A 15,148-nucleotide genomic window follows, 5' to 3' on the forward strand; every position below is an offset into this window, starting at 1 on the left:
CGTTGACAGTGTTAGCGCTAAGGAAGATATGTGTGTCGTTCGTATGTGTGTTTTCTGTGTGAGTTTAGTTGTGCTTCTTCGGGGCTGTGTATCACAAGGTGGGATTAAGGTGCATAACCCTGCTGAGTATAACCCGGAACCCTCCCAAATCTGCAACACAGACTGACGTAAAAAGAGCAGTACCGGGTTTTACTGTTTACCCGATTGTCCAGCTAACTCTGATCCTGCTTCGTGATACAGGCGCGTGGTGTTCTCTGGTTTGTATGCAATTGGCTGGTGCAAGGTGCTGTAAGCCGAGATGTTTGGGGAGCTGTGTCATTATGCGAGAGCGTGGCTCACCTGTGTACTGCGGCTCTCCACGTCTGCTTCTCTTTCCATAAGAGGCAGGCAGTCGCAGCCGGGTTATTTATAGAGCAGAGCCCTCTCAGTTTTCAGGACCGAATATATGGGGAGCCATTCATAATGTTGTTTATCAACTTTGACAAGACTTTTTCTCCCAACTCTTCTCCAACCTGACCCGTTTGTGATTTCTCTGTATTAGTTTGAAAGATGTAGGCTTATATTTGAAACTGTGTGTTCATAAATATGACCTTAGGACTATGAATGCATTATTGTTCTCAGTGAGTTTTTTATTTTTATTTTATTTTTTATTTTTTACTGTAATTTAAAATATCACGCATTGCCAAGTGTACCAATATTAAAGTCAAAGTAATGTTTTCTGTTAGGGGTCTTGATTAGCTGTGACATAAGTACTGTGGTAATATAATTTGTCACTGTAAAGTTAGTAATAATTTGTTTTACAGTACAGGACACTATTTATTAGATTTATCTGATGGTTTGGATTAGATTAGATATGCCTAGTCTCAGAGCTGAAGTCCCAATCTTGATATTGCCCTTATTGTTGGCACAAACTGCATGGACAATTTATTCAGACAGGCACTTTGTGTATGCTTGGTTTGGAAGATTTTTATTTTTGCAATTTGATAACTACACTGTAAATACTGTAAAAGCTACGCATAGCATACATTTGGCCTACAAAGGGAGGGAAATGGGTCGGGGAGGTGGAACTGAGAGCGCAAAACCATTTTCCAAATAGCATAAAAAGGCATAAAAGCACTCAACCAATAGGCTAGGGCACTTGGAGCTCAAGAAAACACAAGAACAAGGGACAGGCAGAATAGACCAATCAAAAGTTTACCGTAAAATAACACCTTTAAGACTTGTAAGCGAGAGACATGAGGCTGCTTTACAGTACGGCTGAGCCTTCCCCAGAAAAGCATTTCCCTCAAAATCACACAATTAAAGTACCTCCAAACAATTTCAGAAAGTGCAAAAATGTTGAGTCCTTAAGTTAATTCGGTTTGAACTGCAGGAGAAATGTGGTGCTCTGCAGTGGGTCCTCAGCAGTATTTTGCCGACAGCACAACCCCCTAACCCTCATACTCCAGGCATGAAGACAACGATACGTGCCCCTAGGAGAGAGGCCTGAAATGTCTACCTCCAGACGCCTTCCGCACACCTCTCCACGAGCCATCCCGAGTTCATGCAAGTCTTCAGATCTGAAGCTAAAGGAGACTGACACCTTCTAAAAAATAGATTCATCCATTGAGATAACAGGCACACTATCAAAAAAGGCATGGTCTGTAAGAAAGGCAAATGATTCTCATAAATAATGACTGACCAACAGTAATGTTTGACAATATAATAAAAAGTACTGAAAAAAGGAACAACACTTTCAAAAAAATCCTCTCATGAACAAAGGCCTCAGAGTTTCTCTAGTTTGAAGAGATAGGCCATGAAGGAAATTGTGTTGTCAATAGTTTTGGATAAAACCTAAAAATAAAAAGGGCAAAGCACTGGCATTTTTCAGTTTAATGCACAAGATCCTTTCCCTTAAAAACAAGTCCCAATGGCCTTTGCTTCACAGAAGATTCATCTGTAAGACTCTCAGGCAACACTGGGAACATCAGCCTAAATTCAGTCAAAGTTGAGCGCAGACTCTAAAACTGAGAAAGGCACCCAAAATCTCTGTATTCAGTGCTTAACCTTTTTTCCACTTCCTGTGGACGGCAAGCCCCTGACTGACCCTCACTGACCTTCAGAAAACTCAGCTGAAGCTCCAGGTTTGTTAGCTGCGAAACTGCCACTCAAAGACACAGCCGTTAGCCTTCAGCAATGACTCCAACAGACCGCGTGGTTTTTTAACCATGTCTACTGGTATAGATAATGGGAAATGTGTCATTTTAATATCGCTTGAAGAACATGAAGAAACTTGAAGAACCATGAAGGAAAAATATTCATGAATCTGTTGTCTTAATTTACCTTTTTTATTTCATTAATCTATGTCTTGTGGGCAGTGGATCACGTAAAGACATGTTTTTTTTGTTGTTGTAGTTTTTCTCTAGTCTGAGGTTCCAAGTCTTAAGACTTTCCACCTCAAGTTTGCTTAAAATACAACTGCAGTCAACGTCTTAAAACAAGGTTGGGTCAGCCAATCAGGGCTCATTTCCTGTCCAAGGTAAGCAATCAGGCTTTATAATCCTGTGATGTCACCTACAAAGCCTTGTCAATTGTGATGTCACAGAGGCAGCGGCATGCCGACGGGGCTTATGGGTTGCCGCTGGCCCCAGGGAGCTGTGAGGCGGGCGGGGCTGGGGTGGGGCCAGGTGGGGTTGGGATGGGCCGTTTCTTCCGTTTGACCACACGCCCCGAACGGCCGTTGAGGAGGGCCATGGCCGCCGACTCCATGTCTTTCACGTCGACGAGCAGAGCTTCAGCCATTTCCTGCTTCGTTACCGACACAAACTTCGGATCCTGCGCCAACGTGCCCAGACCTCCTTCCGTCAAGATCTGAAAAAAAAGTGTCAGAATAACATTTTGAGAAATTTTTGAGGACACAAGAAAACATGCTGTGTAAGCATTTCACAGTAACAAATATATGAAAAGTGATTTCAAAGGCACATTTCATGTTTGTACAAAGCACTTCAAGTAAATCGTACTGTGATGCTGAAATAGTAAAACAACTCTATAACACATTGCTTACAATGCAAACTTGAAGAATCCATGCAGGAAATGGTGATTCATTTTGTAATGTTATATTTTTATATTGGCAGATCAGTCAGATTAAGTTGTTCAGTTGGTTTCGCCAAACCGTGCATATTTTAAAAATCTTTTCTACTGTCGGGTATTTAAACGGGTGTTCGCCCGTCCCTGGTGGCGAGCTGTGTGAGTGAGCTGAGGAGGCAAACCTAAACACTGCGTCACTAAGCGTCACTGCTTACGGTGGCCACTAGAGGGCCACCCTCAAAAGAAGGGGTTCAGGGGTGAAATTAATTCACACAACCACTAAATGTCTCTAGTCATCTAGGAAACGTAAAAATAGGTCGTTTGGAGGATTTGACCAAATGTAATGTATTTACATCCTGACGGGATGTTGGCAGGACTTGCGCGGAATGACTTCTGCTCACCTCTTGTATCAGCTGATCAGTAGCAGGAACAGGATCCTGCTTCATTGGCTGCTGGGAGTCATGTGACTTGCTAACATTGTCCCTACTGGGGATATAAGGGAACTACGGGGAAGACATTGAAAACAATTACAGTAGAACTCAATGAATTCAGCAGAAATCATTCAGTAAATAGAATTACATTGTACCAGTACTAGTAGTCATAGAGATGTCAGTGCTGTTTTAGTAAACTTTCAGATGCCTGTAAACTTTTAGTAAAATTTTACAGGCATCTAAAAGGTTAAAGTATTTCTAACACACTAATTATTTGACGCATGTCCGGTAAGAGCAAACGGTAAACGGTAAACGAGGGTAAACGAGCGGGAAAGAGGTAAATCAGTGTGTTTTGTGGGGCTCCACCCCTCCTCACCTGAGTGGTGTCAGTCCTCACTACCACCTCTGAGAAGAGCCTATCACTGCTGTCCATGAGGGCGGAGCCACGCTGGGGGGCCAATGAGGGGCAGCCTAGAGAGACACCACAGGACAGAGAGATATGCTCTCACAAACTGGGAAACTTTTCATTTTACTGTAACCACAGAGCTGGAATCGAAACCAAATGCACAAAACTGATCCGGATTTCAACATTTCTAAATTGTGAGCAACCCTGGAAAATGAGATTTTATGAAAGTTAAACTTTCGATTTTTTTGACCAGTGAAGACGATAGTGTAACTACTGACCATCATTCAAAATTCTTGTTTATAAAACATACAAATAAATACATATAAGGACCAGAGCTGGCCAAATGTATTGAAACAGGATTGCATCTTTCACAGTACCAACGCGGTGTCCAAATTATATTTCTCAATGCAACATAATGTTAGCGCTTATTGAGTTAAACATCTTTCGGGCTACAGAAGGAAGTCCATGTGCATGACATGGACTACCATGTGGGACAGTCAGATTTACCTCAGTGTTCAGGTGTTTTTGACTCACCTGTGCAGTGTTCTGAGTCCTCACTGAAATAGGTGCTGCTTTCATCAGCGGACAGAAGCTCTGAGTTTCCTTCTCTTTCATAAGCAAACCTGCAGAAGCCAAAAATGCAAGCCCGTTCCAACAACCCGTCCCACGCTCAGACCAGTTACACAAGCCGTGCACTCCATCGGACAGCCAAATTACTTCATGTCCTCTCTATATTCAAAATGTACAAATATGAAACTGGAACAACACTCATATGGCCTGGTATAACAGTTTGAGCATTTGTAATTGACGTAATTGAAGAAGAACAAAAACAGAGTCAGATAAACAGTGCTGTCACTCTACGTGCCACAGTGAGGAATGTTTCAACACTGGACTGGAGCGTGAGCAAACTATACACAAAATGTGGGCCGTCGGCCAATCAGCGCTCAGCACTCAACAGCTTGCATGTGAAGCCTGTTGTAACTGCAGGCTGAGACAGACACATGTGGGGGGTCTTTGTGTTCTGACAGATGCACAAACGCACAAACCCGTACAACACAGCAATTCTATTTCAGTAACACAAAACACCTATGTACTACATGCTTTTCAGAACACATACCCGTACCTCACACCTAATCTGTTTGCAAAGGGCATATTTGAAAACCGTTTTAGGATCCCGGAGTCGGAGCTCTCACCCTGGCATTGCGTTATTGTTCAGGTTGTTGTTGTTGGTGTTGCTTTTTGGGGGCGTCATGGGAAAGAACTCTGTGTTGGGCAGGAAGACGGAGTCTGGGGGCGACTCGATGTCCTCGGGACGACTGTCAGAAATCTGCAGGGGGCGCTGGCTGGTCACCTGGGTGTGCAGGGGGCTGCTGGGCTCCAAGCTGAAGGGGTCCACGTGGTCACCAAACAGGCCCCCGGTTCTCTGGAAAGAGAATGGTGCGCATTGTAACCCTCCTGTGGAGAGGCCTGTGTCTCCCCTTTACAGCTGCTCTACATTATGGGTGCAGTGTTTGTGGTAATGCTGTAGTAATGTTACAGCGTTGCGTTTGTGGGAATGCTGTAGTAATGTTGGGGTGTTGTGTTTGTGGTAATGCTGTAGGAATGTTGGGGTGTTGTGTTTGTGGTAATGCTGTAGTAATGTTGAGGTGTTGTGTTTGTGGTAATGCTGTAGTAATGTTGCGGTGTTGTGTTTGTGGTAATGCTGTAGTAATGTTGAGGTGTTGTGTTTGTGGTAATGCTGTAGTAATGTTGGGGTGTTGTGTTTGTGGGAATGCTGTAGTAATGTTACAGCGTTGTGTTTGTGGTAATGCTGTAGTAATGTTGAGGTGTTGTGTTTGTGGTAATGCTGTAGTAATGTTGCGGTGTTGTGTTTGTGGTAATGCTGTAGTAATGTTGAGGTGTTGTGTTTGTGGTAATGCTGTAGTAATGTTGAGGTGTTGTGTTTGTGGTAATGCTGTAGTAATGTTACAGCGTTGTGTTTGGTAATGCTGTAGTAATGTTGCGGTGTTGTGTTTGTGGTAATGCTGTAGTAATGTTGCGGTGTTGTGTTTGTGGTAATGCTGTAGTAATGTTGCGGTGTTGTGTTTGTGGTAATGCTGTAGTAATGTTGCGGTGTTGTGTTTGTGGTAATGCTGTAGTAATGTTGCGGTGTTGTGTTTGTGGTAATGCTGTAGTAATGTTGAGGTGTTGTGTTTGTGGTAATTCTGTAGTAATGTTGAGGTGTTGTGTTTGTGGTAATGCTGTAGTAATGTTGAGGTGTTGTGTTTGTGGTAATGCTGTAGTAATGTTGCGGCGTTGTGTTTGGTAATGCTGTAGTAATGTTGCGGTGTTGTGTTTGTGGGAATGCGGTAGTAAAGTTGCAGCGTTGTGTTTGTGGTAATGCTGTAGTAATGTTGCGGTGTTGTGTTTGTGGGAATGCGGTAGTAATGTTGCAGTGTTGTGTTTGTGGTAATGCTGTAGTAATGTTGAGGTGTTGTGTTTGTGGTAATGCTGTAGTAATGTTGCGGTGTTGTGTTTGTGGTAATGCTGTAGTAATGTTGCAGTGTTGTGTTTGTGGGAATGCGGTAATAATGTTGCAGTGTTGTGTTTGTGGTAATGCTGTAGTAATGTTACAGCGTTGTGTTTGTGGTAATGCTGTAGTAATGTTGAGGTGTTGTGTTTGTGGTAATGCTGTAGTAATGTTGCGGTGTTGTGTTTGTGGTAATGCTGTAGTAATGTTGAGGTGTTGTGTTTGTGGTAATGCTGTAGTAATGTTGAGGTGTTGTGTTTGTGGTAATGCTGTAGTAATGTTACAGCGTTGTGTTTGGTAATGCTGTAGTAATGTTGAGGTGTTGTGTTTGTGGTAATGCTGTAGTAATGTTGCGGTGTTGTGTTTGTGGTAATGCTGTAGTAATGTTGCGGTGTTGTGTTTGTGGTAATGCTGTAGTAATGTTGCGGTGTTGTGTTTGTGGTAATGCTGTAGTAATGTTGCGGTGTTGTGTTTGTGGTAATGCTGTAGTAATGTTGAGGTGTTGTGTTTGTGGTAATTCTGTAGTAATGTTGAGGTGTTGCGTTTGTGGTAATGCGGTAGTGGTAATGCTGTAATTTTGTGATGTGGGTTTGTCTCTTACCCTGTAGATGCCCTCCTCTCCACCCTCCTCCTGGTCCAGCTCCTCTTCCACCATCAGGTCTCCTGAGATGGCCCTGTGCAGCTCTGGAGCTGCCTCCTCCTCGATGCTCCGCAGCCCTGCCTGTAGGAGGCAGTATGGAGGCAGTACAGACAGAGGGAGAGAGGGAAGGAGAGAGGGAGAGGGGGGGAGGGGGGGAGAGAGATGGAGAGATGGGGAGGGAGAGAGGGAGGGAAAGAGAGAGGGAGAAATGAGGGATGGAGGTAGATGATGCCTGGCTGTAATAGCATGCATAGGGGGCACTGTAGAGAAACATGCATGGGAGGTGAAGCTGAGCTGTAGAAACATGCACAAGGGAAACAGCACCTGTATCTCCGGGGCATTCTTGTTCTTCTTGGAGGGTCGATAGCCGTAGTACTCCTCCTGCCGCTTCATGAACTTGCGGAAGTAGTCCTGTATGAGGAAGGTGGCGTAGAACTTCCCCACCGTCACCTCGTCCTCTGCCGTCATCAAAACGAGACATTACCCACTCACGGTCACCTCGTCCTCTGACATCATCAAAGTGAGACATTACCCACTCACGGTCACTTTGTCCTCTGACATCATCAAAACGAGACATTACCCCCTCACGGTCACCTTGTCCTCTGACATCATCAAAGTGAGCAACTACACATTCACATCACTGGATTCTGACATGCTTTGCTGACTTCAGATTCCCAGACCTGAGCATGTTATGACAGGGGAGGCTTAACTCATAACCAGAGGGGGAGTTTTCGCATTGGTTAGCCCTATGGTCTGGCCTGGATCCCGCTGGCTCACCTCCAATGGGGGGAATGACCTGGTCCAGCAGCTTCATGCTCGTACGCTTCCAGATCTTCTTGATAATGGCTCGCAGCTCCTCATTGGCCTGTTCAAAATTACCTGTCCCAGATAGCACAGGTGAGAGATACAGCAGGGTTCAGGAATACGGAACCCAGCAGTTAATAACTGCATCGGGTTTAGCACCCTGCGTACCCTACGAGGTCACGTCTGAGCGGTAGGTTGTACAACGTGCAGAATAAACTATCCTCTGAATTCCAATGATCTGTTTACTGAAATTCAGTGTTGGCCAGTAGTTTAACTACATGTAGTTAAACCAGTAGTCTACATTTTGAAGCAGTTTTCTGTTAAACTACAGTGCATTCAAATTTGTGTAGTAGTTGCAGTACTTAATGACTTTTTTTGTCATTTTGAGGTGTAGTTAACTACAGGAACTTCCAACTCATTTTGGCCCTTTTTTTTCCAAACCCCTTTGACCAAATACCGCCTCCTCTCTCTCTCTTCCCTCTAATCCTAGTTGGCCGTGTGTGGCTCCAGGCCGTGTGTGGCTCCGGGCCGTGTGTGGCTCCAGGCCGTGTGTGGCTCCGGGGTGTGTGTGGCTCTGGGCCGTGTGTGGCTCTGGGCCGTGTGTGGGTCTGGGGTGTGTGTGTGGCTCTGGGCCGTGTGTGGCTCCAGGCCGTGTGTGGGTCTGGGGTGTGTGTGTGGCTCTGGGCCGTGTGTGGCTCCAGGCCGTGTGTGGCTCCGGGCCATGTGTGGCTCCGGGCCGTGTGTGGCTCCGGGGTGTGTGTGTGGCTCCAGGCCGTGTGTGGCTCCAGGCCGTGTGTGGCTCCGGGCCGTGTGTGGCACCAGGCTGTTTTGGGCTCCAGGCCGCAGCAGAACGCTGGAGCTGAGGAGAGCTACTCACCCTCGGTCTTTATGTGCAGCGCGGTCCTGACCAGGGCAAACAGGGTGGCATTGAAGGTCACCGTGCCGTCGCTGTTCAAGGGCATGTTCATTGATATCAACCGCTGGATTGCGCACACACACACACACACACACACACACACACACACACACACACACACACACACACATACACACACACACACACACACAAAGATTTGTCAGCATCACTGTGCAGATGGTTTAGAAAGATCTACATTAGACTGCCTTAAAGTGTCATTGTTCAGAAAATTTTACTTTGAATCAATTCTTCTACTAATTCTACAACTCCTTCTACTAATATTCCACACACTACTTACATTATACATGTCAGAACTATAGCCTTATATGATTTACAGCAGGGCTACCCAACCCTGTTCCTGGAGATCTACCATCCTGTAGGGTCCAACCATAACAAAGCACATCTCATTCAACAGCTAGAGATCTTATTCAGCTGCTAATTAGTAGAATCTGGTGTTAATCAGGGTTGAAATGAAAACCTATAGGACAGTAGATCTCCAGTAACAGGGTTGGGCAGCCCTGTTTTACAAGGTAGCCCATAGATACAATAATTCCAGATCAGAGAATGTATATCTATGATAGTAACTGCATCGAGTTATAGGCTCTGTGCAATAGTACAAACCACTCTATTGGCTTTCTAAATGTAGATCAAGTTCTCCTTTGCCTCCTGGTCAGACAGTCTCTCTCCTCCACACACCTTGCATGCAGAACGGTGAGGACAGAACTTTCCAAATCCCAGCGGAGGCTGGATCCTCCGCAGCAAAGTAACCACATCCAAGTGCTTGATTCTCCCCCTACAGGACAGGAGGACACACTGCACTCAGTGTTACACTATCTCACTATCTATATACCAGGCTAGCAGTACTTTTAGACAAGAGAGAATCTGTTTGCAGCGTTGCTAAATTACTAATGTGGTTTAACTGTGAAACAAGACCCAGAACTTACGTACAAATTTAGACTTGCAAGTATAAACATGGTGAGAAGGGTGTGCATGTGACATTGGTATGGTAAATCACCAGAGATAAGCCGCTTGCCTTTGGAGTGAAGAGGCAGCAGCCCTGTGTCTTACATAATTCTGTTCTAAAGTTCTGCTGACGGTGTTTAACGGGTCACTAGCGAAGGGGTTACCCTTCCCACAGCGTGACCCACAGACTCACGTGGCTTCAGGGTCATACTCCGCCCAGATTCTCTTAAACTCGTCCAGGTGATGGGGACCAAGGATTGACCAATCACGTGTCAGATAGTCAAAGTTGTCCATAATGACTGCCACAAACAAGTTGATGATCTGCAAAAGAAAAACAGCAGGGTCCGTACAAGCTCAATTAAGTTCTGCGTTTGTTAATTAATCAGACCAAAAACCTGATGTGTTTAACATCAAATCAAATACATTTTATTTGTATAGCACTTTTTAGTGAAAACTGTCACGAAGACGCTTTACAGAGTAGCATATAAAGAACAAAAACCATGCCTGAACCCCCAAATATCACGAGTCAAAAACTCCCCAGTAAGGAGAAAACCCTCAAATGGTGGCGATAAAAAACTCCCCAATGGGAAGAAATCTCGGGAAGAACCCGGCTATAGAGTGTTCTAGAACCCGGCTGTGCATGTTTACACCAGGCCAACCCATCCTCCACTGGTGTAAACATGCATTTCACTGATTATTAACACCTAGTGAGTTACTGTACAAGCCCAGTTCCCTACCCAGAACGCCACACTTCTTCACTGTATTGGCTGCTGATTGGTTTACTGATGCTTCATGAGTACCTACACATTCCCATATGCAGACAATAGCAGGACATGCTTATTTAGGTGTCATGTACTACATCCCAGAATGGAGAGCTGTTATTGGCTGAACCAGGATGCGGCGGTCACATGATGCTCACCAGGAAGGCGCAGAGCATGTAGAAGCTGAGGAAGTAGAAAATGGCGAAGTTGGCCCCGCAGGTGTACTCCTCCCCCGGCAGGAAGTCAGACTTGGGGTCGCAGCGCTTGCCGTACATGCTGGCCAGCATGATCTCCTGCCACGCCTCTCCCGTGGCACATCTGTGCAGGAGAGAGCACCCCCACATCTGCAACGCTGTACACCCCCATACGCAGCCTACTGTGCGTGGCACAGCTGTGCAGGAGACAGCACCCCCACATCTGCACCCCATACGCGGCCTACTGTGCGGTGCCTACTTCCATTCCTGTACGCATTATCTGTTCCACATATCATTCTATTTTTACTATGCACTTGAGTAATTTATCATTTAAATCACCTTTTGTATCATTAGTAGCATTTTTCCACAAAGCATTAGCTGGGGATATGGGGTAGAAATTAGCCGTGGAGGAGAAAACAGCTTATATGCACTACAGAGGTACTTTGTACTGCACAGGTGAACACAAATGTATGCACCTATATCAGAGTCTGGACCCTCACACATCTACGGCTGAGTTTTGAGCCAGTAAGAAGTCACGCTGATGACGCCTTCCTCTTTGGCCCACAAATCTACGGCAGAATCCTGAGCAGTGGCTCACCGGAACAGCAGGAGCACGGCCTGAGGGAACGTCTGGAAGTTGTTGTTCCGGTTGATCTGCGTGCCGTCCACCAGAGCTACCTTACCGAACACCTGCGGGCGGGCGGAGGAGAGTGAGTCTGTGTGCACCGGCTCCACTGCAGGTACTGTACACCTTTACAGGGCGCGGCACAGCTCTTACCTGCATCCCGATCACAGCGTAGATGAAGAAGAGCATGACGATGAGGAGGGCGACGTAAGGCAAGGCCTGCAGTGCACACAGAGATACACACACAAACACACCCACGCACACACCATCAGAACCTGTGAGTACAATTCATCTGGCCCCCTGGTTTTTAATAAATAACAATCCTGTACTTGGACAAATTACAAACGATTCTGAATTGTGACTATCTCCATTTCCAGTGCATTCATATCTTTAAAGTCACACTGTAACCCCCTCTCTGTGCCAGCCTATCTACCACTGGTCTGGATATCAGCTTGAATTCCCTGCATCCTTTCCACCCCTGGCCTCCCTCTGAGAGGCCACGCCCTCTCCACCCACCAGCAAGGGCTAGAAAGTCCACAGCAGTGTTAACCCCAACCCTATCCTCTGTCTGATTGGACAGGCTCTCTCTGCTCACCTGGAAGGACTTGATGAAGGTCCACAGCAGTTTTAACCCCAACCCTATCCCTCATCTGATTGGACAGGCTCTCTCTGCTCACCTGGAAGGACTTGATGAAGGTCCACAGCAGTTTTAACCCTAACCCTATCCCTCATCTGATTGGACAGGCTCTCTCTGCTCACCTGGAAGGACTTGATGAAGGTCCCCAGCAGTTTTAACCCCAACCCTATCCTCTGTCTGATTGGACAGGCTCTCTCTGCTCACCTGGAAGGACTTGATGAAGGTCCACAGCAGTTTTAACCCCAACCCTATCCCTCATCTGATTGGACAGGCTCTCTCTACTCACCTGGAAGGACTTGATGAAGGTCCACAGCAGTTTTAACCCCAACCCTATCCCTCATCTGATTGGACAGGCTCTCTCTACTCACCTGGAAGGACTTGATGAAGGTCCACAGCAGGTTTCGGATGCCCTCCGATCGGTTCAGCAGCTTCACCAGCCGCATGACACGGAAGAGCCGGAAAAAGGTGATGGAGACCCGCGCGTTCTCCGCGTCCTTCCGGAACAAGAGCGAGCGAGAGCACGGATCAGCACACGACTCACAAAGATTCTGTAAAGCAGCCAGATACTCAATTCCTGTGTTCCTTCCGTCCTCTACCTCCCGATTGCAGCAGTTTCTGAGTGGCCACCGGAGTTTGTGTTGTATTGCAGTTTATGTATATTCAGAAGAGGCATGGGAAAGGATAGAGCATCCATAGCCACAGAACTAACTTTGGCCCCATCCTTTGAATGCTCATAAGGTTCGTCAAATTTGAACATTGCAGATTTAGCCATGGAGAGATTAACTTTACTTTAAATATAGCTTTATAAGGCTAGAGCACAATTATACATTCGTCTCTTACCAAATGCTCATAGTAATGCAATAAAACATTAAATAGGTATGGAAAGAAACATTTTAAAGATTAAAAATACAACTACTGTATGTCCACTCTAACTAGATCTGCACATATTTGTATGCAATTTACAAACATTTAGCTTCATATATGCATTTAGGAAACAACAAAATACAGGAAATAGATAGTAATAATAAATAGTTTTAGATATTAATACATAATCTTCTCTAAAGCGCATACACTCAGAACAGACAGAAATGAGTGAAGTGTATGTATGAAGACTTACTGCAATGGCCTGCATGGGGTTTGTCTCCTAATGAAAAAGACAGATTTGATTGGTTATTGCCAGCACAGTCTTTATTTCTACGCGGCCTACAACATCGAGCACAAGTCCACATCAGGATTAGCAGGGTGTTAAGCATGTTAATTACTCTGTAGGTTACGGTATTCCGCCTGGTACTGAAGTCTGGGGATGCACCTTACGGCCACCAAACGCAATGACAGCTATTGAGCTGAAAGTTTAAAGTTTAAAAAAGCTTTAGACTGATTATCGAACTCAACTTGTTTTCGGTCATTTTCAAAGTCGAGACCAGTAACAGTTTATGGTGAAGTTTTCTGCCTCGATTTTCAGCTCAGCAGCCACCACTGCTCAAATGTACCCATATTTCTGTTGTTTGGGGAAGAAAGAGAGCTTATAGGGGAGCAGGAGGCTGTACCAAACCTCACTGCTGTTGAAGGGATTCCCCTGAACTGCTGGTGCTCCTGGTGAGGATTTCCAAAAGTTTTGTGCCCCAGGAATGGTGTTTATTAACATTTATTTATACAGGGTAGGTTGACTGAGCACACACGCTCTTTTACAGCAACACCCTGTTATTGCTTTCCCCCCAAAGTAGCCTAACCTGCATGTCTTTGGACTGTGGGAGGGAACCGGAGTACCTGGAGGTGATAAGGCTTGGTCTTCCTGCCATATGGCTGCTGCACGAGTTTGGTTTTTGTAGCCGGTACTGTGTGTTGTATTTGTTAGAATTCCTGATTGGAGGGTTAGGCACTGTTACTGATTACCTCGTTGAGTAGAGACACACCGCATGCTGTTGAAAAGGAACACACACTAATTATGCTGTTTGATCAGCTAATCTTAGCTCTTCAAATCCACATGAAGCTTCACTGGCATCACAAGAATGTCTTTACACAAGCACAATAAGCCATATTATAATAATCATCCCTAAAAACCTAACTTTTGGCTCCCCTTCTTATTTTTTCTCAAGACCCAAACCTTGGACTAATCAGGTTGAATAAAAGACAGAAAGGGATGTAAAAATTTTGAACAAGATCTTTGCTCCAGTGAAAAAGATAGCTGTGTGATCTGACTCTAGCTGACAAATTCTGGTGGATAAATAAGATAAATAAGATATAATATGTATGATTAATGATTATGAAATACAAAACAGAAATACATTTCATTTAATTTAATTTAAATTACATTATCAGCATCCCAGGAAACATCCTCTGCATGTGACTCCTGTAGAGTGAATCTCCTCTTTCAGCATGCAGTCTACATGCAGAGAAGCCCATCTCTCACTTTTACAAGCTTTTCCCCTCCTGTCAGTGAACTGTAAACCATCACACCGAATGCTGGGGAAGCTATGCCACTGTTTACACCAAGTCCCACTGTCAGCTGCAGTTCTGTCCCTTCCCCTGCTTATGCGTCAAGATACAGAAAAACAGACCCACAGTCCTTTTCCGTTGTGATTTACCCCAAAGAGTCGAACACTTTCATGACGATCACTGATTGGACGCATGTCTCTCATTACGGTTATTACCAAATGGTAAATGGTAAATGGACTGCATTTATATAGCGCTTTTATCCAAAGCACTTTACAATTGATGCCTCTCATTCGCCAGAGCAGTTAGGGGTTCGGTGTCTTGCTCAAGGACACTTCGACATGCCCAGGGCGGGGTTTGAACTGGCAACCCTCCGACTGCCAGACAACCAGTCTTACCTCCTGAGCTATGTCGCCCCAAATGACTCCAATAACCCGAGGTACTGGCCTTGATAAAGCTTTCTAAGAGAACTGCAGCAGAGATCCAGAAGGCCATACCTGGACACCAGGCATTGGCGGCTTTGGGTCGGATGTGTTTGCTGATGCAGAGGAAGGGGTGTTAGTACTTCCTGGTCATGCACAGTGTCACGTCTTGCAGAGAAAAGGGGCGGAGCCAACGGCAGTATTGAGAAACAGGAGTGAGGTCACCGCAAGGTTCATGCAGTGGAGCAGATATTTACGCCACAGCCGTGGAGGCAGTACAGTCCGCCGCTAGCAGCCAGAGCACTCTGGAGGAGGAGACAGAGAGAGAGAGTTTGTCAGGA

General features: G+C 45.5%; 1 protein-coding gene across 2 annotated transcripts in view; it reads right to left on the reverse strand.

Moving 5' to 3' along the window:
- Positions 1–948: 948 nt before the first annotated feature.
- LOC118208634 (dihydropyridine-sensitive L-type skeletal muscle calcium channel subunit alpha-1-like) overlaps positions 949–15,148 on the reverse strand; it is a 42,212-nt gene continuing 28,012 nt past the window's right edge. For both annotated transcript variants that reach the window (XM_035383498.1, XM_035383499.1), the window contains 17 exons: positions 15,065–15,112; positions 13,070–13,096; positions 12,321–12,446; positions 11,469–11,534; positions 11,289–11,380; positions 10,655–10,814; positions 9,929–10,056; positions 9,469–9,565; positions 8,734–8,836; positions 7,830–7,931; positions 7,377–7,510; positions 7,014–7,133; positions 5,097–5,326; positions 4,438–4,526; positions 3,874–3,968; positions 3,468–3,569; positions 949–2,850 (listed from right to left, as the gene is read on the reverse strand). In XM_035383498.1, the coding sequence (XP_035239389.1) occupies positions 2,608–2,850; positions 3,468–3,569; positions 3,874–3,968; positions 4,438–4,526; positions 5,097–5,326; positions 7,014–7,133; positions 7,377–7,510; positions 7,830–7,931; positions 8,734–8,836; positions 9,469–9,565; positions 9,929–10,056; positions 10,655–10,814; positions 11,289–11,380; positions 11,469–11,534; positions 12,321–12,446; positions 13,070–13,096; positions 15,065–15,112 (1,962 nt within the window). In that variant the 3' untranslated portion in view covers positions 949–2,607. The remainder of the gene's footprint in view (positions 2,851–3,467; positions 3,570–3,873; positions 3,969–4,437; positions 4,527–5,096; positions 5,327–7,013; positions 7,134–7,376; positions 7,511–7,829; positions 7,932–8,733; positions 8,837–9,468; positions 9,566–9,928; positions 10,057–10,654; positions 10,815–11,288; positions 11,381–11,468; positions 11,535–12,320; positions 12,447–13,069; positions 13,097–15,064; positions 15,113–15,148) is intronic.

The sequence above is a fragment of the Anguilla anguilla genome, chromosome 11, assembly GCF_013347855.1.
Source record: "Anguilla anguilla isolate fAngAng1 chromosome 11, fAngAng1.pri, whole genome shotgun sequence".
NCBI classification, from domain to species: domain Eukaryota; kingdom Metazoa; phylum Chordata; class Actinopteri; order Anguilliformes; family Anguillidae; genus Anguilla; species Anguilla anguilla.